At 39.2% G+C, this 23,865-nt stretch overlaps 2 protein-coding genes across 2 annotated transcripts; both read left to right on the top strand.

Moving 5' to 3' along the window:
* Positions 1-913: 913 nt before the first annotated feature.
* LOC139950676 (solute carrier family 35 member E2B-like) lies at positions 914-13,896 on the top strand. The gene is made up of 8 exons (XM_071949465.1): positions 914-1,092; positions 1,881-2,715; positions 4,231-4,366; positions 6,166-6,414; positions 7,058-7,111; positions 7,925-7,994; positions 8,678-8,808; positions 9,393-13,896. The coding sequence occupies exons 2-8, from the start codon at positions 2,166-2,168 to the stop codon at positions 9,598-9,600; spliced, it is 1,398 nt and encodes a 465-aa protein (XP_071805566.1). The 5' UTR covers positions 914-1,092; positions 1,881-2,165; the 3' UTR covers positions 9,601-13,896.
* Positions 13,897-15,686: 1,790 nt separating this feature from the next.
* On the top strand, positions 15,687-23,633 carry LOC139950227 (prohibitin-2-like). The gene is made up of 8 exons (XM_071948844.1): positions 15,687-15,896; positions 18,176-18,337; positions 18,835-18,959; positions 19,630-19,689; positions 20,188-20,278; positions 20,634-20,776; positions 21,954-22,031; positions 22,902-23,633. Exons 1-8 carry the CDS (start codon positions 15,770-15,772, stop codon positions 23,016-23,018), a joined length of 903 nt encoding a protein of 300 aa, XP_071804945.1. The 5' UTR covers positions 15,687-15,769; the 3' UTR covers positions 23,019-23,633.
* Positions 23,634-23,865: the final 232 nt, after the last annotated feature.

Genomic DNA, 23,865 nt, shown 5'->3' with positions numbered 1-23,865 from the left:
CCAACTAATTAATTCTTAAATGAAACACTTTATATGTTGTGGGTTTTGTCTAATTTGAAGTGAATTTTTATCAAAGAAATAATGTAAGTAGTCACTTTAAAACAAAATGTACTTCAGATAATTAACAAATTGTTACTTTTTAGTGTTTAATCATTAAGACCATTTCGTAACACATCGAAAAATTCCGTTGCAGCTTATTAGACCATCTAATTGGTGCCTAATTAAACCACTAAAATTAATTTTTTTGTTAATTATGCAACGTAAATTGCGTTTTAAAGTGACTACTTTTGCTATTAACAAAAAACACCTGCCAAATAAATGTAATTAGGAACTAATTAGATGACCTAGTAAAGCTGCAATGGAATATTAATTTAGTGTCTAAAAGATTTAACACTAAATTTATTATCTGTGGATCACATTAGGTAGATTTCGTTCAATGCAATGTTTATTATTTTATTTTATTTTCAAAACAACTGATATTCAGAAAGTCGATATGTAACCATTATAGTTTGATGGATCGACTAAAGCATTTAAAATTCAATTATCTTAACCTAATTTGGCCTACATTTTGTTATTATGACCAAAATTTTACAAAACCAACATTCAAAATTGCCATGATTTTACAAAATTTAAGAAATAGTGGCTTATGTGGATGAACAACTTAGGAAATCCTGTCGCTTCGTGAAACTACTTTGGTATAGAAATTCGCGGCTGGCGTGGCGGCTCGAATTAGCGGCTGGACTTTTCGGCCGTAAATTGAGAATTCGCGGCTGGTATTCGCGGCTGGGAATTTGCGGCTGAGAATTCGCGGCTAGCTTCAGCTTGGTGCAGCGGACACGTGTACGTATAAATATCCGCTGGTTTCGTTCTCTCAAATCAATCATCAAACCAAGGCACGGGTACCATCTTGTAGTGTCAGGAAATTGCTGACATCTGCACCACCTGACTGCTGCTGGTCTAGGCTCTTGTCGTGCGGCGTGAATTTATCCACGGTGTATTTGTTCATCCATGATTGATCAATGTTTCCCTCCATTTATCATGTTTATATTGATTATGTCAAAGAAGTACGTAGTATGCGGCCCTCTATGAACGGTAGGTTTTTTTGTTTCATTTTCTGTTTAACGTCTTTTATTACATTTGTTTTGTGAATTATGTGTTGTTTGTTGACATGTTTTTTTTTTACTGTGGTTTCTGTAACGATTTTTATTGATGTAAATTATGAAATCAAAATAGAAAGTGATGATGTCTAAATGCCGTCAAAATTACTTTTTGTGTGTTTTGCCTAACCAAGAAAGTAAATGTTTTGTGCTTTTTAAATAAAATGAACACATGAATATTTAACAATAATAAATAATTTGTAAACAAATGAATATTAGTTACATTCAAATCAAAGTTGATAAATTATGAATTATTATAAAACATTGATTTGAATTTTTAACAAAATATAGATTATAAAACCATTATCCATGGTCATTGAGCTATTAAATAAGAAAACCAGATGGTTTATAACTAACATTAAAACCACAAAAACTTTGAAGCATCATAATTCATAAAACCTGAAAGTTTAAAACCATATGTTTTACAAACCATCGTCACAATTAAGCACCAACCTTTCAAAACATTCATTGTTTATTAACCATGAAAATTATAGAATCATAAAAACATGGTAGTAAAAACATAGTATTTATCGATGTAATTCACATAAAAGAACCCTGAACACTTACTTTTAAATGGATGGTGGGAGAATAGGGGTTAACCGCAGTGTTTCTGGTTCATGTCATAATCATAGCAAGCACATTTTTGGCTTCATTGCCAGAAAGATAAAATAAGAATGAATGATAACAATAATTTATGCATTTGAATGTTTCCATACAATACAGGTTTGATAAGCTAATCGATTCATCAAATGTCTTTGATAGACTGGAACGCCCGTACTGTGATGTTTCCCATCCATGGCTAGAACAACAGAAGCAGCAGATGAACTCCGACTTCCCTGTCCGAACCTGATTTTCCAGAAAGAAGCAGCTTTTCCCATCCAATCCCAGGACAGGGAAAACTTGGATTTAAGGATATGCCTGAGACTTAGCCTACACAAGTCTAGGGTATAGAGGGATCTGTAGAAATAAATCCTAGCATTTAGAAGCTTCACTATTTTTTAAGTCATCATGGCGACTGAATATACAGCAGTTGGGATTGAGGGTAGCGTGGAGGTACTACCTAACCAACAATCTGCTACCTACGGTCTTGACGCTGAAACAAGGCACCGACCACATCCTTTGGAGAATGTTGTTGTGCGGACTAGGTACTCATCTGGGAATGGATCCCCAGCGATCGCCGCCAGCAGTGCTGCCGCGGCGTCAACAGCTTCTGCGATCCACCAGACCGGAAGCGCAGATCTGAACGACAAAGTCAGTTCTCCGCGTCGGATTTCATCGAGCACGCCTCCGCCGTCGCCATCTCTGGCAAGCTCGAGCTCGAACCACCAGGTGCCATCATCGCCACGGCGGACACATCCACAGAACCTTAACAGTAGCATGCACTCCTACAAGAAGCCGAGGCCTCGATTAAGGATAAAAAGAAACAACTCCAGACAAGACAATTTGTTGACCTACAGGGCACTGGCATATCTTGTACTCTGGTATTTCTTTAGCTTTTGTACGCTATTCCTGAACAAATATATACTTAGTACACTTGGTGGAGAACCTGGAATGCTTGGTTAGTATGTAGTAGGGTCTATACATTGATATTAGGCCTGGGCGACGAGTGCGACTAATGTCAATAGCAACTATTGATTGCTTATTCGAGTTGCGGCTTCCGCTTTTCAATACTCGGGTAATCATACCACCACGATTGGAGTACTTCAAAAAAAGAAGCCACTTCCTGCTTGGTGAACCAATTCTGTCGCTCACGACTATTCACAACAATATAAGTTACTGACGATAACTAGAGCAAGCTAGTCGAAATGTTGAGACCAATTCAAGAACTGACTCCGCAGAAGTGCAGCTAATTGCGATCCTATATATTATTACTTCAAAAAAAGAAGCCACTTCCTGCTTAGTGAACCAATTCTGTCGCTCACGACTATTCACGACAATATAAGTTAGTGACGATAACTAGAGCAAGCTAGTCGAAATGTTGAGACCACTTCAAGAACTGACTCCGCAGAAGTGCAGCTAATTACGATCCTATATAGCTGAAGTAGTTAGTCCTAGCCAATTTTCTGTAATATAAAGCGCCTACCAAATACAATCAGACATCGAGCGAAACACAATCCATCAATCCTTTCAGCGTGAATTTTACTATATTGCGCCTGTGGCAAACAGTTCGCCGCAATGTATCTTTGGAATATAAAATTAGTTGCTAGTTGTCGAAGTCGCGACCATTCAAAGCCATGCATGTGCTGGCGCACTCAATGATTTTTTGTACTGGTCCTCATGTATTTTAGCTGGCATGTGGCCAAAGGACCACTGTTTTAAAGGCACTGAATTACTCAAAAAAATTGTTTTAGCATAAAAACTTACTTGGTTACAAGCAGTGGAGAGCTGTTGATAGTATAAAACATTGTGAAAAAACGGCTCCCTCTGAAGTTATGTAGTTTTTGAGAAAGAGGAATTTCCTCCCTCAAATATTTAATGAACACGTTGCCTTGGATCGGTCGAGTTGGTCTTTGAAAAGCGTTTGTAACCGTTTTTTATAAAATGCATATGGGTAGAAAGATGTTGTAAAAGTAGAATACAAAGATCCACACAAACATGCCTCGAAATTGCGTGGTTTTCCATTTACCTCGTCGACTAGCACGTCGGCCATTTATGGGGGTCAATATTTTGACTCCCATAAATGGCCGACCGTGATAGTTCGCGACGTAAAAAGAAAACCGTGCAATTTTGAGTGATACTTGTGTGGATCATTATATTCTACTTTTAAAACATCTTTCTAGCCATGTACATTTCATAACGAACAGTTTCAAACGCTTTTTATAGACCAACTCGTCCGTTCCAAGGCAACGTGTTCCTTTAAAGAAGCCTGTTTTATATTAGGCATCTGAAAAGCACACAAGTTTGTGCAACAATTCTTCATTACTCACTTGCAACTTTGATGGCCAGTTCAGTCAAACTTTTCACAGATCTTGTTATTTGATGCGTTGGGTTACACAAAGTGAGGATACTGGCCTTTGACAATATTACCAAAGGAGAGTGCTGCAAGTGATAATATTGGTTGTTTGCATTGCAGGTTCAACTCAGATGCTTGTGACCACTATCTGCGGTTTCTTCAAGATGTACGTACCCTGTTGTCTGTACCGTCATCAGAGCCAAGATGAACGACCCAAAGGGTTCCTATGGAACATGGTGATACTGGGTATCATGAGGTCAGTAATTTAATTTTGGTTTGTTACCCATACACCGATGTTGTGTTAGCACTGTACAATCTTTCCCGAGAGTGAGTCCTGTGAAAAAATATCACAGGCATGTTTACTCGGGAGGGATTCGAACCCGAGTAACATCTCTTATGTCGTTGCGGTACCCGCTGCCAAAACATAGTATTCAAACTGCCTCTAGCTACCGGGCAACCTCAGTAGTCTAGTTGGTAAGACACTGCTGTAGAATTGCAAAAGTCGTTGGGCTGAATCCTACCCCAGTAATATGCCTGTGATATTTTTTCACAGGACTCGGGGGGGGGGGGGGGGAAAGTACCGAGTATACAGTGCTACTAACACACATCGGTGTATGGGTAAAAACAAAAAATAATATACAATCTGAAGGAGTTTTGAGATGCTTTAAATGTGCAAATTACCGTTCTACTGCTGTGGCGCCCTCTATGGCACCTGTGGACATAGAGTATAGCGTATGACATGTCTGTTTGGCAAGTCTCTAGTTAAGTCTTGGCCTCGCCATGGTTCCAGTATAGACTTATTCATAGAATTCTAGGCACAAACAGTTTTCTTTTCAAAATAAAAAAGCTGGACTCTAGTTTATGTACTTTTTGTAATAGCCAGGAGGAGACTCTTGTTCATTTGTTTTGCTCATGTGCCGCTACAATTTCTTTTTGGACAGCAGTTGCTTCATGGATTAATTACAAGACTAAGCGTAACATCATCCTTGACCATGAAACATTTTATTTGGCAAAACAGACTTTAAGTGTAAAGCTACTGACCTTATTTTATTAATTTGCCGTTTGCATATCTACAAAATGAAAATGTCCAAGAACAAACCATCCTTCTTAGTATTCAAAACAGAACTCAAAAATTATTATGCCATGGAAAAATTTATTTCCACTTGTAACAATAAGTTGGCCAGTTTCTATCATAAATGGGATCACTATTCTGTTCTTTTTCAAGATTAATGTTCTAAGGGTTAATTCTCTTTAAATACGCTGTGTCTTGCTTTCACTAATACTGTATGTTTGTTTTGACAATCTGATGTACGTTTTTGTGAAATGTTGTGAATAAACCATTATCCCCCGGGATATAGAAAAAAAAAGAAGAAAAAAAAGTTTTGGCCTCGCTGCCTCTTCAAAAACTCCCATAGAAGTGCCCTTTGCAAAATGGAATAGCCTTGCCCTCTCAAAAAAAATATAATTCCATTCCTGAGAATCTAACCAACTGCAACTCTTCAACAATACTATAGAAGTTCACTTTTGCAAACTGGAATAACCTTGTGTCATGGCCGTGTGGTTAAGAGCACCGAATTCAAACTCTGGTGTTTCTGATCAGCAGAGTGTGGGTTTGAATCCCCAGCCGTGACACTTGTGTCCTTTAGCAGGACACTTTGCTTCGTCTTTCGGATGGGACATAAAGCCGTTGGTCCCATGTGTTGTGTAACGCATGTAAAAGAACCCATTGCACTTTTCGAAAAGAGAAGGGGTTTGCCCCAGTGTTCCTGGCTGCGGCTGCTGTATGCGCCGTAGCACTTTATAAACCCTTATAAGGTGCTAAATAATTGGGTCTCAGAATTCATCACTGCAATATAACCTATCTTTCTGAAAGTTTGTATATACTCAGCGCCTTGAGTACCTTGTTGGTAGATAAATGCGCTATATAAGACTTCTATATTATTATTATTAATTCCATTCCTGAGAATACAATTAATGTATGCAGGCTGAGTGTATGTGTTTCTTTCTTTTACAGGACAATCCATTTAAATTACCGTTGTACTTTCTCCTTCGAAGGTTCTCCACCGTGATCCTAGGTCTTGTGAGTCTCAAGAATATCGCGGTGTCCTTCACAGAAACGATAAAAAGCTCCGCTCCACTCTTCACCGTCATCATAGCGCGGCTCATGCTGCGGGAAAAGACGGGTTTGTGGGTTAATTTAGCATTAGTTCCAGTCATGGGGGGATTGGCCCTGACCAGCTGTTACGAGCTCAGCTTCACTGCGATTGGTTTTTCGGCGGCCATAGCAACCAACTTTGTTGACTGGTGAGTACATCAGTTATTGATAGTTTTAAGTTTTGAACAAACAAAACTTTACTGGAGCGGGATTTGAACCAACGACCTCCGGAATATTGTGCAAGCGCTCTACCAACTGAGCATTCCAGCCCTATGTTCGGGGTTGCCGCTTCCCAGGTTGTACCAACAGTTAATGGTTATATTGCTTCTGAATGGCCCCTAACCCCCCCCCCCCACACCCCCACACCCCCTAACCCCCCCCCCCCCACACCCCCACACCCCCTTACCCCCCCCCCCCCCCCACCTCCTACCCTCCAAATAAAGATTTTGACTAATATGGAGAACGCCATCTTGGGGCTGAATTGCTCGGTCTGTAGAGCGCAGGTACATTAATCGTTGGTTCAAGTCCTGGTCCTGTCAATTTTTCTTTTGTTTTTAACCTAAAACTGTTTCAAACTTACCCAGTCAGTTTCTCTTTTTTTGTAATAACCAGTCATGCAAATTTTCAGCTGATCTGCAAGTTTTCTCTTTTTTTCGTCTTTTTTTGGTGCCGTCGAAAACTGTAAACAGTGGTCAAGGTTTTGTGCCTTGCTTTTCTGTTTTTGCTCTTGCGTGAGTTTCAGTTCAAGATATATTTTCCAGTGTTAAATTTTCTTCTTTTCTTTTTCCACAGTCTACAAAATGTATTTTCCAAAAAGCTTTTAAGTGGATCTTCACACAGATATAGGTAAGAACAATACTAAAAATGTAGTAAGGTGCTTTAATGCTTCAGCAGTGTACTGGTAATGTGGTTATGGAAGCAGTTGTTATCCCCCAAACATTTCTGAGAGTAACGCCTCTCAGATTGTGTTTTTCAGATATGGATTATTCTTCCTGCATGGACATTATCGTTCTGGATTTTCGGCAACATCTCAAAAACGCAACGACCTCTTGATATGAAATTTCCACAAGTTATTTTTATTGTATATATCTATATTTATATAAGACTAAAACAATCAAACAGTTCCAAACACCAATGGTGTACTTTACCTTTAAAAACAGGTATTTTCCGCACTGTTAAAGGCAGTGGACACTATCGGTAGTTACTCAAAATAATTGTTAGCATAAAACCTTACTTGGTAATGAGTAATGGGGAGAGGTTGATAGTATAAAACATTGTGAGAAATGGCTCCCTCTGAAGTAGCGTAGTTTTCGAGAAAGAAGTAATTTTCCACAAACTTGATTTCGAGACCTCAGATTTAGATTTGAGGTCTCGAAATCAAGCATCTGAAAGCACACAACTTGGTGTGACGATGGTGGTTTTTTTTCCAATATATCTCGCAACTGCAACGACCAATTGAGCTCAAATGTTCAGAGTTTTTTTTTTATGCATATGTTGAGATCTATTGATAATTACCAATAGTGTCCACTGTCTTTAATTCACACTGCATATTGTTGAACAATGCAGACACTGTTTGGTAAAGTAACAATCTTGTTCATGTTGAGTTGATGGTTACTTTAAAAAAAAAAGTGTTATTTTATTTCTCTCTTTCTGATATAGTCCTCCTGAGCTCCAGTTTTATACAAGTACAGCTGCAGTGGTTTTACTTTTACCGTCGTGGTATTTCCTAGTAAGTATTTAAAACAAACGCGCGTTTATAATGTATTTCTTAAATGCTCAATTATTTGTAACTTTGTTCACAAAAAGAGTGACTGTGTACATTCCATGGCCTTTCTGGGCGGCAAGATACTGCACTAGTCATATGGGAAATTTCAAATTTGGTGTCAATATTTCCACCTAAATTCATGCATTAACTTTGAAGAAATAGAACACAGAGAATGCTGACGTCCTCTATGGCAGCTGTGGACGTAGAGTATCAATACTACGTGACGCGCCTGTATGGCAAAGCTTTGATATTAATATAGACTTGTAATGCACACCTTGCTGGGTGTTCAATGCGCAGTGAAACCAAAAAAAAACAAAAGAAGAAAAAAAAACACAACTAAATTAGTCCTTGAAAACCTGTGACACAAGATAAGTTTTGAGAAGAGATTTGAATTTTATGGAACAAAGACAAGATCTAAGGTTATATGTTCCAGATGCGTGGGGCAGCTGAAGAAAGACCCGATTAAAAGCTTTAATCAAAATAATTAAGTGCCCTACTTGGCCTTGATACCTCTTGTAAAATTCCCATAGAAGTGCCCTTTGGAAAAATATAAAAAAGGACTTGCCCTCTGAAAAATAGTATACCTCCATTTCTGGGTATGAAATTTATCAACTAGTACTAATAAATGTGTTCCTTTTTCTCTACAGGATAATCCATTTAAAGAAGGGCTTCCAGACCAAATTTTAGTGTTAGCGTTAGGACTGAATGGTTTATTTTTTCATCTTCAAAGTATAACAGCGTATGCACTCATGGGTCGAATCTCACCAGTCACACACAGGTAAGAAATTGTCTTCAAAACTAAATCAGATCGTAGCTCTAAGAAAAGAAAAAAAATCATGAGACAGTGCAAGACAGCGAGCAAATCTGTATTTCTTAAATCTTGGTGTAACACTTTAAAAATGATTGATGATCTTTCTTTAAGGCAAAGTGACAATCTCATGTTCTGTTTGCCGAGTAATCAGGGTGTGGGTTTGAATCTAGGTCATGACACTTTTGTCGTTGAGCAAAACACATAGCTATAACTGCTTCTCTTCACCAAAGAGTAAATGCGTACCTGTGAGGGCAGAGATGAATGTGAATATATTTGGGCTGTATTCCCCAGGGAGCTGAGATGGCTCAAGGATGCAATAAATGGAATAGTGACCATGGGTTTTATGCGACAATGAGTGTCAATTTCGGTGAATACCTGGTGCTGTACAATAATAATATTAGTAGCTTCATGTACATGTAGTTCTTATATAGTGCATTTACAATAACCCTATCATCAAGCACTTTACATAGTGTCCATTGTTAATAGTAAACCTTTGCAAAGCGATAAGAAATAAGTGTGTTTGTTGTTTTTGTTCATTTTTTTCTCGACAGTGTTGCCAACACAGCAAAGAGGGCACTGTTAATATGGCTGTCAGTTATAGTCTTCAATAATCAGGTGACGTTACTCAGCGGTATCGGCACGGCCGTCGTCGTTCTAGGGGTCTTCCTTTATAACCGAGCTCGCGAGCATGAACAACAGAACAGTTCGAACGAAGCGATGACGAGGGAGGTTAAAAAATCACCGAATCCACCCGTCTGATTGGTCCATTTGGGAGGAGGTAGAGTTTTAATAATGTCTGGTACACTGACTTGATTGGTCGTAAGTAAACACTCAAATTAGATTCCCCAGACTATAATGTTGCATATTTGCATGGATCGGGGTTCACTTTTGTATAGACACCCCAAGATTTCTGTGAGTCGGGTGTCCGTTTGTGAATGTTGCGGCCAGAGATGATGCGGTTGGTTCCCGCTTAACCTTGCTAAATGTGGATGGATTTGACATTCTTAATGAAACGACCTTGAGAGTTGAAAGTAGACACACTTTATTCAGCTGAAACGTTCACATATGACTTTTATTGTTTTTTTTATTATAATTTTGACTATAGTAAATCAGCATTATGTTGATAACAATCAATATGTGACAATATGTACCTTTAAAGGGAAGGTACACGTTTGGTTATTGTCAAAGACCAGTGTTCTCACTTGGTGTATCCCATCATAACCATAAAATAAAAAGCCTGTGAAAATTTGGGCTCAATTGGTCATTGAAGTTGTGAGAAAATGATGAAAGAAAAAACACCCCTGTTGGACGAATTGGTGTGCTTTTTATTATTTTAGTGAAAAATTACCCCTTTCTCAAAAACTACGTCACTTCAGAGGGAGTTGTTTCCCACAATGTTTTATACTACCAACAGCTCTCTAATGCTCTTTACCAAGCCAGTTTTTAAGTTAATATTTGTTTTGAGTAATTACCAAACGTGTACCTTCCCTTTAACTCGAGTTTACCCTATGTCTACACTACTTCTATATCATGTACATGTAGCAAATTATTTTATATAACAAACCGTTTGAAAGGAGAGGAGTACTGAATATACACGTCAGTGTATGGGCAAAACACATGTCCCCTGATGCAAGTTAACTAAAATATGAAATAGTTGTTGCTACTACAGGCTCTTACAGAGTTTTATGTTTGATTAGTTATAATTAATTAAAGTTAATAGTGCTACCACTATTGTGTGTTTTTTTTTATCTTCAAGAATGCGCTAATCCTCCAATCAGATTCGCAGAACGGAGTGGTGATAAAAACCTATATTGCATGGCCTTGTTGGATATGGGACGCAGAAGCGCTATATTTTTCCGTATTCCTCTCGCGCTTGTGTGATAACTTATATTATCGTCAGGTACGCGTTATCCACCAATCAGATGTTGAACTGGAGGGTGGTATAAAAACCTACATACTACTTCCAGTGTTTTGATTGCACAGTGCGTATTGTGAGTGCGTCACGCTCCGTATACAGACAGTGCAAAAATTACATTCTAAACTTTGTGAGCGTGCATGGTGTTCGTCGCGAAATAACGTTCTTTAATTTTAAACTTTGCGTGTTTCACGTGAGACTGGAAGATAAATTTGTTATAACATGCGCAAGTGGAATACGAAAAAAACTTGGTGTGTCTATGTCCCATAAAGAGGCCGAAGGCCGAGTTGGAAATGGGACGCAGAAGCGCTATATTTTTTCCGTATTCCACTCGTGCTTTTGTGATAACTTATAATATGTTATATCTATCGAACTAATCTTTAACATCTAAACAATTTAAAGCCAGTGGACACTATTGGTAAATGTCAAAGACCAGTCTTATCACTTGATGTACAATAATGTAAAATAACAAACCTGTGAAAATTTGAGCTCGATTGGACATTGGAGTTGCGAGATAAATATGAAAGAAAAAAAACACCCTTGTCACACGAAGTTGTGTGCGTTTAGATGGTTGATTTCGAGACCTCAAATTCTAAACTTGAGGTCTCAAAATCAAAATCGTGGAAAATAACTTCTTTCTCAAAAGCTACTCCACTTCAGAAGGGAGCTGTTTCTCACAATTTTTTATTCTGCCAACCTCTCCCCATTACTCGCTACCAAGTAAGGTTTGATGCTAAGTTATTATTTTGAGTAATTACCAATAGTGTCCACTGCCTTTAAAGCATCTCAGGGCTTTATTCCAAAACCAGTCAGTTGGACATTAAAATTCTTTTAATACTGAGCAGATTTTCTTGCCAATTTTGGAAGATTTTGATTAATTTTAGTCTCAAAGTTCAGTTATCAAGTTTTAATACAGGGTGAGAAAAAATGCCTGATTCCTGCTGACATGTAATTTCATAATTTTACTTAAACAATACAATAATTGCATATTGGCATGTAAAAGAACAATTTTATCATTTGTCTCTTTGGTTAAGTTAACTTCATTACTCAATTGATTTAAAAGATTTTGGTTTCAGACTCGAAAGTCAAAATGCAAAGTTTGTTTCTGTTCAAGACATTACAAAGTATTTATATTTAATTGAAAAACACAAGACCACAAACTTGTCTAATCATATAAGTTTCTGGCCTCAGAGTAAAATCGCTGGCCTTGGGCCCGTGGACCAGTGTAACATTTGAGCCATCTGGCAGGCACATATGACAAAGGTTAATTGACTTTACTTTAAATAAGGGAATCAATGTGTGGTGAAGAGGTTTTCAACTAGTGGTTTAAACCACTAGTTGAAAACCGATTCAACACACTTTGATTCCCATTCATAGATACCTTTTCGGTCAAAAACATCAACACTTTTTGGTCAAAAAGTAAAATAAATGCAAAAATTATAATTGTTCAATGATTTCTTTCAACACAACACCCCTCCAGCTATGAAATGGTAAAGCCCTCTGCTGCCCTCGGGTAAACAACTCCTTATTAGGGAATGCTGTTCCCGTCGCGCGTATCGCGTGATGTGGCACAACTGTCCCGGCCCTTGCTCTCGACCAATAGGAATGAAGAAAGGGTCTTATAAGCACAGGTGCAAGCCTGTGTGTCACGATTATGTTTCAACACTTTTTACTGGTCATAAATAAAGGTTTATACACGTCCATGTGACGCGCTCTACATCAATAGGAATAGCAAAACTGTCCGAGGTATTTATGAATGCTAATTAATGAAACTGTACTTTTCAGACCCACTTTTTAGCTTCCCTGTCTGCGGACTCTGTGGTTGATTTCCAAATATCTCTATCACAATCATTGCTGTGATTGGTCAAATGGGTGAACACGCACAGTTTGATTGACAGGCCGGATCGGTCCATTGATTTTTTTACAGACTCATTTTGAAAAATTATGTTTTGCTGTGATACCTCTTTGCTTGCAACCGAAAATGAAATCATATAAAGTTTTTTTTATGAGTGTTTAGTTGAAAAATAAACATCAAACGAAAAAAATCCTGAAACAACCAAATCATGTCATAGATAACTCTTCATTCACATTTTTTTCAGAGGTAAGCTTTAAGCTATGTTTATTTAATTTAAAAATAAATAGCAAGAAAAGATTCATGTACCATCTCATGAGTTTTATTAAAACTATCATATTTACAATCATGCAGCATTGAAGGGAAATTTACTTTAAATTATTATAAATTTTAGAATTTTTGCAAATGTCTTGTCGCATAAATCTGTGTGCTTTTCCTGTTAGTTTGAAAATAAAATCGGTGCTTGTTTCATTGTTTTTTTTTTGTGCTCATCCAAAATGTGAGGATAATCTTTTATTTAATTTGTTATTTTTTTGCTTTTTAGAGGAATAAAGCACGTCTTTAATTTGTGGAAGATCATGTTCATTCAAATTTCCTACTTTTTCAGTGACAACCGTGTGACATTACATGTTTAAAAAAGATCCACAAAGCCTGGGCCCAATTTCATAGAGCTGCTAAGCGCAAAAATTTGCTTAGCATGAAATTTCTTCCTTGATAAAAACAGGATTACCAACAAAATTTCCGTTTTTTTGCATGTTGCTTGGTACTGGTATTCAGCTGTCGTTTGATTATCCTGAAAATCACGTTGAAACTTGGTTGGTAATCATGTTTTGTATCAAGGAAGAAATTTCATGCTAAGCAAATTTTTGTGCTTAGCAGCTCTATGAAATTGGGCCCTGTTCTTCCCGCAGGTACAATTTGTGGAGCGCTCAAAGAAGAACACATAAAATCTTTCATTTTATCAAAATTGCACTAAACATTTTTTGATGTCATTGTTGGATTTTAAGAAAATAGTGCCAAAAAATAGGTGGAATGAGCGGGATGGTGGTGGGAAAAGTTTAAAACACCTATTCCCAAATTGAATGATAAAATATCAAGCCTGCGAAAAACAAAACTTCTGACGCGCCGAAAACCACTTATGCATGGTATAGTTTAATCCAATCGCCTCATTCTCTACAAAAAAATAAACAACCGTTTATATTAAGTGGTTGATTTTAGAAATCATTGTTTGATTTAGAAACTAGTATTGATTACTTTTGATTGATTGTGATTTTGTTTTGATTTTTTTTTTTTGTGAGGGGGGGGGGGGGTGGGCGGGAGGGTATATGCAGATTGTTTGATTAAATATTTTTTATGAAAGAACCTTTTTCCATTAAAACAATACTTAATATAACTCCATCTTACACTGTAAGTGTACTTTGCAAATAAAATATGCTGTAATAAATACCTCTGAATGTGAAGTTGAGATAATTTTGTGTGTGTCAGTTGATTATTAGTCTCAGTTTTAGCATGTAAAAACGTAATTAACCAGTTTTGGTATTTTTACCATAATTAATACATTATACATAATATAGCCTACATCCTAGTAAATTGGACCTACGGCTTTTACATCTTATCCGAAGGGCAAAGCAATCGTGATAGAGAATCTTGCTCATTGTGAGCAACCAGAGTGGGATTCGAACCACACACTGAAACATTGGACCTACAGCTTTTACGTCTCATCCGAAGGGCAAAGCAATCGTGATAGAGAATCTTGCTCATTGTGAGCAACCAGAGTGGGATTCGAACCACACACTGAAACATTAAACTTTTAGCTGTATGCAGGCGGTGCATTTAATAGCTATTTATCTTCAAGTATGCGCTAATCCTCCAATCAGATTGGCAGAATGGAGTGGCGATAAAAACCTATATTGCACGGCTAATATCACTACCATGTGTCTTGTGTGTTCCAAGTCACGCGCCAAATTTTCTTGAAGATAAATACGTTATCACACGCGCACTCGGAAATACGGAAAATATAGCGCGTCAGCGTCCCATGTCCAACTCGGCCTTCGGCCCCCCCCCGTTGGATATGGGACGCAGAAGCACTATATTTTTCCGTATATTCCACTCGCGCTTGTGTGATAACTTATAATACCACGCAGGCTCGCTGATAAGGACATTCATTCCATTATTACATTACAATATTCCATTATAAAACCAATAATTTCAGGGGGGTCCAGTGGACTACAGGACTTGCAATCACAAGGGAAGGTTGTGGGTTCGACTCAATTACCAATAAAGATAGCTTATTTCACAATGACTAGAATAAGTATTATCTTGTAGCTAAATCACAATTTCTTGATTTGAGTATGGAGGTATGATTTGGGCATAGATTAAGGACAGTCTCTACTGTCCTTACTCTATGATTAGAGCAATAGACCCTTCCCATGAAATAGTGTAAATTGCACAAAGCGCGTGCACACTTACGTTTTGGTTGGCAAAATGAGGGTCGCGCTGTTTTGTACACGGCTAATGGGTGCGTGACGCAGACGCGATTGCGTGTCTGCTTAGTGCACAACTCTATGGCGTTTGCCAACCAACAGGGTCTAGTACGAATGTGATTAGCATATTTCATGGGATGGGTCCATTAATTTCATAGAGACACTTAACCAATGTTTGTATGGGAGAGATTGGCTGTTCCTTTAGCAACTTATCCACATGGGAGTCTGCCGAGTTCCCTTGAAGGGAAGATCCGCTAAATAAACAAACAAACAAATTCTTCAGAGTTGAAATATTTAAAGTGGTCGAAAGCCTGTGGAAATCTCATTTTAGCCTGCAGTCAGTGTACATTTTTACCTATTTAATTGAATGCTTTGATTAGAATACGCACTATATATAAACATGCATAAATCCAGGCACACCAAGTGAGATGATCGAATTTGATTTAAAGAATTCTTTAAAAAGTGGATTACTGGGGTTGCTATTAAATCTCGCGGGAATTTGTGAGAATTTGCGATTTTATGCAATCAGTCTTGTTCCCATACGCACACTCGAACACACTGAGCATTTCCGATTCGTAAAGGGAAGGGGCACCGACTATCGTACTGCATGCGACACATGCTGCCGGTGGTAAAGTTTAGTTTGTTACGAAAAAGGGACTCCGTTTTGTCGGAAAAATCATGGCCCAACAAGTTAAAGATATGATGGGAAGAATGGGGAAGGGTCCCGCTGGACTAAGTACAGGTTTGAAGCTACTTGTAGCAGGAGGAGCTCTTGCATATGGAGTCAAAGAATCAATTTACACAGGTAAGATAAAACACTTTTTGTCGTAGACTGCAATTCGTGCGAAATAACCAATGCCGTTACATCAGCCTTACCGGCCATCTGCCCATTTTCCGGACACTTTTAAGTTTTAGTTTTTAAGCGGAGTTTAAACCGGAAAGTTTTCCGTATTTTAACTCATTTTTACCAAAAGGGATGATCTAGTCAATGTTTTTAGCAAAGCTATCACAAAACTACAGGATTATTATTGAATAATTATTGAATTGATTGTTATTTCTTATATTTGGGCAATTGCTGGGGCTCAAACAAACTCGACTCAACAAAATAAATAAATTTAAAAAGTTTAATTCTTAAAATTAAAGTTAATCCAGAGGTCGTTGGTTCGAATCCCACTCTAGTCAATTCCTTGTTCAACCCCCAAAATCATTTCAAAATTTACCCAGTCAGTTTCCCTTGTGGTTCATATTATTAAAATTAAAGTTAACATAACTTAATTAAATAATTTGTGAAAGTACAAACAAATAAAATAATTAATGTAACTTACCTTCAAGTTTTGCTTCAGCCATGGAGGTTGACAGTGGTGTTCAGATGACGACGACACGACTGGCTGAAGTTATGCAACATTAATACCCTACACTACAGGAAACATCAACTTGTGTTTTTTAATTAAGCCCAAACTAAATGAACTTAATATTTAAACAAAATGAAGGCAGTCGCCACCAACCGATTAACCTTTCTTTCCCAAGCCACAGAGCCAGACTGCCACCCAAGCCCTCAGGCCCAAAATGAACAGGCCAGTGGTGTTTCTTGTTAGTTTTATGATTATATCAAAGCAGCTAGAAAGTGAATAGAGATAAGTTCCCCCCCCCCTCAATTACTTAGTCTATAAATTTAGAGATTAACACAAATAACTGCATTCCTTCATTCAAGAGGCCAGGAAACCAAGAATGTCAATTATTTATTTAACCCTTTTACTTACAGCATAGGCAGTTTAGCTGGCATGTGACCCAGTTCTTCCAACATCCTCTTCTTATAGACAACTATTGTCACTCCACATTGATTGTTTGCACTTGAATAAGATTTATTTAATTGGAATGCAAGACTCTGTGTTAAGCACTTGTTCTTTGTGTCTGCTGGCCCTAGTCCTTCTGAATCATTGGATACAAAGAAGGATTAATAAACAATACCAACACAAATAACTACATTCCTCCATCCAAGACATTCCTCCATCTATAGGCCTATTAGACCAAGAAACATTACAGAATAGAAAAGTACAACAAAGATGCTGACAGGGTGGCAGGGGGGGGGGGGGCAACTAGGCACGCATGGAGAACAGAACAATTATTGTTACATGGGAAATTAAAAATTAGTAACGAGGAGCATGCAAGTACACAGGCCAGGAGTTTCATCTTTTGGAGGGCAGGGCCGTTTTTAATTTGCAAGAGGCACTTTCAATGGAAAATCTTGAGGTCTATTGGAAAGGTTAAAATGGGAACCAAGACCAAGGCGATGTCAACAGAGACACTGGCCTCTGCTCAGTCAAATTCCAGGACTGAGGTACAAAAAGTCAATCTGGGGAAGGACACAGGAAAATTGCCCAACACTATAATACCATACGGGTCGGGAAAACATAAGTAAACATGACAATTCAGTGTAGACATGTTTGCCTTTAATGCAGTTTCAGGAAGTGAACTTGTCCCATGCTATCTGACATCCTAAACAGTGTGGATAAGGCGCCTTCAGACAATTCAACCCCATAGTCTGAACATCCAAGAAGGAAATGACTATCACTATTAACCATACCATGTACCTTTGTCTTCTCCTTTTCCCCACAGTTTTAAAAATAATAATAGTTTATTGAATTTATATTGCGCTCTGTCCAGGACCAGCCTATTCGAGGGCACGTTAGAGTTATAATGGCATAATAAAATAACATACATTTAGAAACAGTTACACCCCCCTTTTAGCCTGCCTCAGTCACTAATTAATCACTTTTCTCCCTCTTCCCACCCTTGATATTGTCCTTTTGTGTTTCCATCTTCTTGTGGTCAAAACAGCCCCTTCCCTCCTACCCAACCTTCTTTGTCTCTTTATTCTTTGTTTACCCCTCGCTTTTTATGTGCTTTCTGACTCTAACTCTCTATTCATGTATTTCCACTTCACTGCTCATGTTACACTTGGTTACCTGTGTTCATGTTTGTTGTGTTGTCATTTAGCCTTCGAGAAAGACTCTGCTAGGGTCAAAACGTCTGGCCATTACCTAAACAAAAATTCATTTTTTTTCATATCAATTTTGGTATCAGTGGACGGTGGTCATCGAGCAGTGATCTTCAGTCGTCTCGGCGGAGTTCAAGATAATATCTTTGCAGAAGGTCTTCATTTAAGGATACCATGGTTCCAATATCCAGTCATATTCAATATTCGCTCCAAGCCTCGACGAATCTCCTCTCCCACTGGAAGCAAAGGTACAACAACAAGTTTTGTATTCACATGAAGTTTGTGTATTTTTTTCAGAGATTATTAACCCTCCCCTCCTAATAATAATAATCAGTTATTAATTAGCGCATTACAATAAAGTGCTATTCACACGACAGCAACTTAACTTGGATCCCTTGGTTAATTTCAGCATGATGCAAAATGTAGCAATGTTTGACAAGATTTTGCAAGAGAACTTGGACAGTAGACAAAATTGTTGTCCTTTTGGCACGAGGTACATTTTGTAAAAATATTACAACCAAAGGGCTTAACATATCTTGGGATGAAGAAGAGATGGACAGTATTAGATGTGGGAGGAACACCCGGTTGGGGGAAGCCAACGCAGGTAGGAACTGAAAACCTAACCCATGTGTAAGGTTCCGGTACAGTATGGGGTACCAAGAGTGGGAGGGTTAATTCTTCTTATAAAACAGCAATAGGAAGTATATGTAGATTTGAAACAGAGCTGTGTAATCTTTGTCTCCAGATCTGCAGATGGTGAACATTAGCCTGCGAGTCCTATCCAGACCGTTGGAGACACAATTACCCCAAATCCTTCGCCAGCTGGGCACAGACTATGATGATCGGGTGCTACCTTCCATTTGCAACGAGGTAAGAGCAGATTGTAACAAAACTTACTGGCTGAGCCCCCTCGAGAACCCCCTTGAATCCCAGGGTGTATCTTGCTCTGAACTGCCACACACAATACCAGACTTGGAATGACATGAAGGCCACACAGGCCATGGCCTTTGTTGCCCCTGGTCTTGGCCTTGGTGCCCCTTCAAAAGCTTACCAATGAATTTAAGATTTTCCAATGGAAGTGCCCTTTGCAAATAAAAATATCGTCTTGCCCTTTTGAAGATAAATTTCCAGGACTGCTTCATACTGTGACATAGTTTCGCTGTTAATCACACAATCTTGCTCCAGAAGCCTGTAGGAGTTGCAGCAAGCTAGGTTTTCTTCATTATGAAGCTGCTCGAATGGCTCATTGTTGTAAATCACAGCAAAGCAAGAGCATATGGATGAGAAAAAGCAGTAAACCTGGTTGTACGCTCAAACAACCTGATTGGAGGATACAAGCTAGAAACACTGGTGGCACATTTATCATAAAAATATACCTGTAGAAAAGACAGAGGCTCGCTGCAGACCTATGATGGGGAAAGAGGTCGTAACATTGATCCCAACCCTTCACCAACAAGATTAGCAAAACACTTCTGGACTCTTATCATAAAGATGATATGACAAATAAAACATCATCACTTTCGTTTAACTTTCGTTTCAGGTGCTGAAGGGCGTTGTCGCCAAGTTTAATGCGTCCCAGCTCATCACTCAAAGACAGCAGGTGAGCGCACCCTCTCAAACCCCTGTAGAATGATATACTTTGGTATAGAAACTCGACTCCCCAAACTGACGATTCCCTTAATATAAATAATAACCAGTTTTTATGAAGCGCTTTTCACATCCGAAGGGCGTCTCATACTACCCCTGGTCACTGGGCCTTGATTCATTCCTTAAACCATCTCAGCTCCCGAACGATCTCTGACCTCAGCTGAGGTCTCGAATTCAAGCATCTGAAAGCACACAACTTGTGCGAAAAGGTTGTTTTTTCTTCCATTATTCTCTCACGACCACATGCATTTGAATTTTCACAGGTTGGTTATTTTATGTATATGTTGAAATACACCAAGTGAGAAGACTGGTCTTTGAAAATTACCAAAGATGTCCAGCGCCTTTAAGAGAGCGAAGTCTCAGGCCTGTAAAACGAGCGCAATACTCCGTAAACTCTTTACACTAACAAATATCAAGATTTTGTGACAATAAAAATGCCTTTTGATCTCAGGTGAGCTTACTGATTCGAAGACAGTTGACGGAAAGAGCAAAGGACTTTGGACTCATCTTGGATGATGTCTCCATCACAGAGCTCAGTTTCGGTAAGAAAACTGTATACTCAGTACTTTTCTCGAGTTCTATGAAAACAAATGCATAGGCAAATCAATATGGAAAGGTTTGCGGCAACACCATGTAATGAATTTCTCTAAATGAGTTGGGGTGGTTTTAAAAAGAACCGCTAATTTCAACTCGACGTTTTGATCAGTATGCTCTGATCGTCTTCTGGAGAGAGCAAATCACTCGAGTCAGGTTTGAACCCATGACCTTTGCAATTGTAGAGCAGATGTCTTGCCAACTATACCACAGAGATTGCCCGAAAGCAAAAATGTTGTCGATTTTTTTTTTCCATCTGGGGTTGTTTTTAACAATGAGAGCCATTTGTGTGTGTGTCTGTAGGGAAGGAATACACAGCAGCAGTTGAAGCTAAGCAGGTCGCTCAACAGGAGGCGCAGAGAGCTCAGTTTATGGTAGAGAAGGCGAAACAAGAGAGAGCTCAGAAGGTGGTCCAAGCAGAGGGAGAAGCCGCTTCCGCCGAGATGATATCCTTTTCAAGTATAGGGATTGCAATGATGGTCATTCAATCAATCAAAACGAATTTGCGTAGCGCCTGTATCTTTAAAAAATATGTTCTAAGGTGCTTTGACCCATACAAATTTTATATCAATCGCATAGAAAATGCTTTAGAGTATGAATGAGTATGAAAGAGTACTTTAAGAGTTCAATAAGTGTTCTTTTACACGCATTACACAACACACATGAGCTACCTATGTCCTATCTGAGGGACAAAGCAATGATGGTTAGGTGTCTTGCTTAAGGACTTGCTTTAGAAAGTTAATCGGAACGCACCTCAAGACTCGTTGTCAAATGATGATAACTGACTGTGTGAAACGCCCATCCACCTTGGTCATCAACAGCTATACCTTAACCCATAATTCCATGTTGAGACGCCTCGTCTCATGGGAACAGTCTGTAATCTTGATGGATGACCCGTGGGTGAATCCGCCGACCCCCAAAGGAGGGTCGCTAGCGACCCCCCCTATGGGCGAGGTGGTCATCCCCAATCCGTGGTCTTGCATTGTAACCCCAGACTGACATTATTCCCTCACAAGAGGGGGCCATTTGCTTATAGACTCCCCAGCAGGTGAAGATTTAACCGCCGGGATAGATAACCAACATGTGGCATAGGGGTTGGGTTTGGGGGGGTTTATGGGGTGGGACAGTGGGCTAGGGTGCTGGATCAGTGGTGGTTGGACTGACATGAACACTTCTTTAGTAATCTGATGACAGTCAGTTCGTTGTTAATAATAATAATAATCATCATAATAACCGTATTTATAACGCGCCTTTTGCCAAAGGATACAAAGCGCCAGGTATTATTACTGCATGGAGTGGGGCGAATTTTGAGATATAAGTCCTAATCCTTAAGCACCATGTAATGGTTTACAAGGTGCTGTGGCGCAATATGCTGCCAATCCAGCCAGGAACACCGGCGTTTACACAACACATGGGACCACGGCTTTGTTTCTTGCGTAAGGACACGAGTGTCACGGCTGGGGATTTGAAACCACACTCTGCTGATCAGAAACACCAGAGTTTGAATTCGGTGCTCTTAACCGCTCGCCCACGACACTCCCGCGTTGTTGTACATGTACATGGTTGCCGAGTTGAGCTTTTTGTATCTAGATTGAAGTATATTGACCTTAACTCTAACTTTACTTGGGTGTAGCCATTGCCGCAAACCCTGGATATCTAAAGCTGAGGAAGATCAGAGCTGCACAGAACATTGCTAGAACCGTAAGTTCCTAATTCCCCCTCCAATTCTAACACACAAGCAGTAGGGGGCCATAGCCCGACACAGGCTTTCATCTCCAAAACTTGAGGTAGCTATGGAGCTCTCCTTTCAGTCTCCGTTCGGTGTCATAATCGTTGCAGGCTTTCCTGGTGTAGGCTCTCCAGGTTGTTCTGTCTGATGCCAGATTACACCAGGTGGTTAAGGGAGGACGTCCTCTTGAGTGTCATTCTGAAAACGTCCACACAAACTAACACACAAACAGCTACTTTTACATATGGCAGTTTTGGGGGTACTTCCATTGTTGTTCTATGATTCCATTTTCTGAAGACAGCCTCTTTGAGTTACCACTAGAACAAATCTTTTTGGGTAGCAATGTTTGTTGTTTAAAGTCACTTATTGACCCCTTGCACGCATGTCGCATACGTTGTACGACGACTGTCCGACGCTCACCATTCTGGTGGGCGATAGGTTTACGTGTAAACGCTACGTCGCCTAAATGGGCACATCACTGAATAACGCACAGTGCCATTGCCCACTAAAGTGGCGCATCCATGATAATTCTGATGATGACGTCAGGTGAATTTGGTCAATAAGTTAGCGTGTGTAAGGGCGTACAACATCTGCAGTAGGGATCCTCCTTTCTGATGGTCCTTTGCTTCACAACCAGAATAAATGTACTGAAATGATGTGCCAAGCCTCGAAGGCACCCACAGCAATTGCCTTGGTGCCCTGTGCTTTTGCTGTGGTGCCCTTTGCAAAGTTCTAATACAAATCTTAAATTGTCCTCTTAGCAGTGCCCTTTACCAATGGGAAAATTGCCTTGCCCCGTTAAGATGGAAATTTAAGGCCCGTTATTCCTCTCCACTAAACAGGTTGCAGGGTCTCAGAACCGCGTCTTCTTGAATGCCACCAGCCTGATGTTGAATCTTGGAGACCAAGCATTCTACGACGATTCAGAGAGACTTGGAAAGGCCTCCATGAAAAAGTAAACCTGGTATTCATTGATCCATTAAATGATGCATGTAAACAAAGACTTTATTAAACCCAACAATCCAGATTTACCCCCTCAAGAGCCCAATATTGATACAGCTTTGAAGCAGAAACTATTGTTTACAACCCTCCTACTGTCTGACCATTCAATATCATCCACTGTGGTTTTGAACGGTTACATAGACTGCAATATATGATATCATGTGATGAATGCATCTACACAGTACACGGTCCACCCTCCTACTCTCTGACCTTTAAATCTCATCCACTGTGGTTTTGCAAAAGAGAATCAAAGTGTGTCGATGAGATTTTAAAACTAGTGGATAGTATCCATTTGGAATCGACACATGTAGCTAAACTTGACTTGCACAATAAACAAATTAATGCTTATTTAGCAGTATATTTGAGTGATTAAAAGCTGACTACAGTGTATTTTGAACGTGAAAATATGAGTGATTTGCGTCAGGTTTTTAGTCAAAATAAGGCATTATTTATGGAATTTCAGACTAAGTTTCTGATACAAAGTAAATTAAACTCGACGAGGGACGAAGTAATAATAGTTCAAGGGATGCTGCAGTGAATTCAAATAAAACAGTTAATTTTGCCGTCATTTATTTCTGATATATGTATTGAACATCAATAAAATGTGTTTTGTTTATTCCCGACATATCTGACTTGCGTAATTACCGCCCCCCACCCCTACAATCGACGTCACATCGGGAATTCAAACATATTGTCGGCAAAAAGAGTCTGGTCCCTAACTACACGCGCCTAGGTACCAGGCCACACAGTGCACACGTCTCTATATGCACACAGCCAGGGGGCCAGGCGGCTCGGGTTACCGAC

The sequence above is a fragment of the Asterias amurensis genome, chromosome 18 (genome assembly GCF_032118995.1).
Source record: "Asterias amurensis chromosome 18, ASM3211899v1".
NCBI lineage: Eukaryota > Metazoa > Echinodermata > Asteroidea > Forcipulatida > Asteriidae > Asterias > Asterias amurensis.
Note: the sequence above shows the minus strand (reverse complement) of the source record. Positions and strands in the feature narration are given on the sequence as shown.

Excerpts from the sequence above, each read along its gene's own strand:
- LOC139950676 (XM_071949465.1), top strand. The coding sequence starts at position 2,166 with ATGGCGACTGAATATACAGCAGTTGGGATTGAGGGTAGCGTGGAGGTA. Across the intron at positions 2,716-4,230 it reads TGGAGAACCTGGAATGCTTG|GTTCAACTCAGATGCTTGTG; the intron begins GTTAGTATGTAG and ends TTTGCATTGCAG. Across the intron at positions 6,415-7,057 it reads GCAACCAACTTTGTTGACTG|TCTACAAAATGTATTTTCCA; the intron begins GTGAGTACATCA and ends CTTTTTCCACAG.
- LOC139950227 (XM_071948844.1), top strand. The coding sequence starts at position 15,770 with ATGGCCCAACAAGTTAAAGATATGATGGGAAGAATGGGGAAGGGTCCC. Across the intron at positions 18,338-18,834 it reads CTCTCCCACTGGAAGCAAAG|ATCTGCAGATGGTGAACATT; the intron begins GTACAACAACAA and ends CTTTGTCTCCAG. Across the intron at positions 22,032-22,901 it reads CACAGAACATTGCTAGAACC|GTTGCAGGGTCTCAGAACCG; the intron begins GTAAGTTCCTAA and ends TCCACTAAACAG.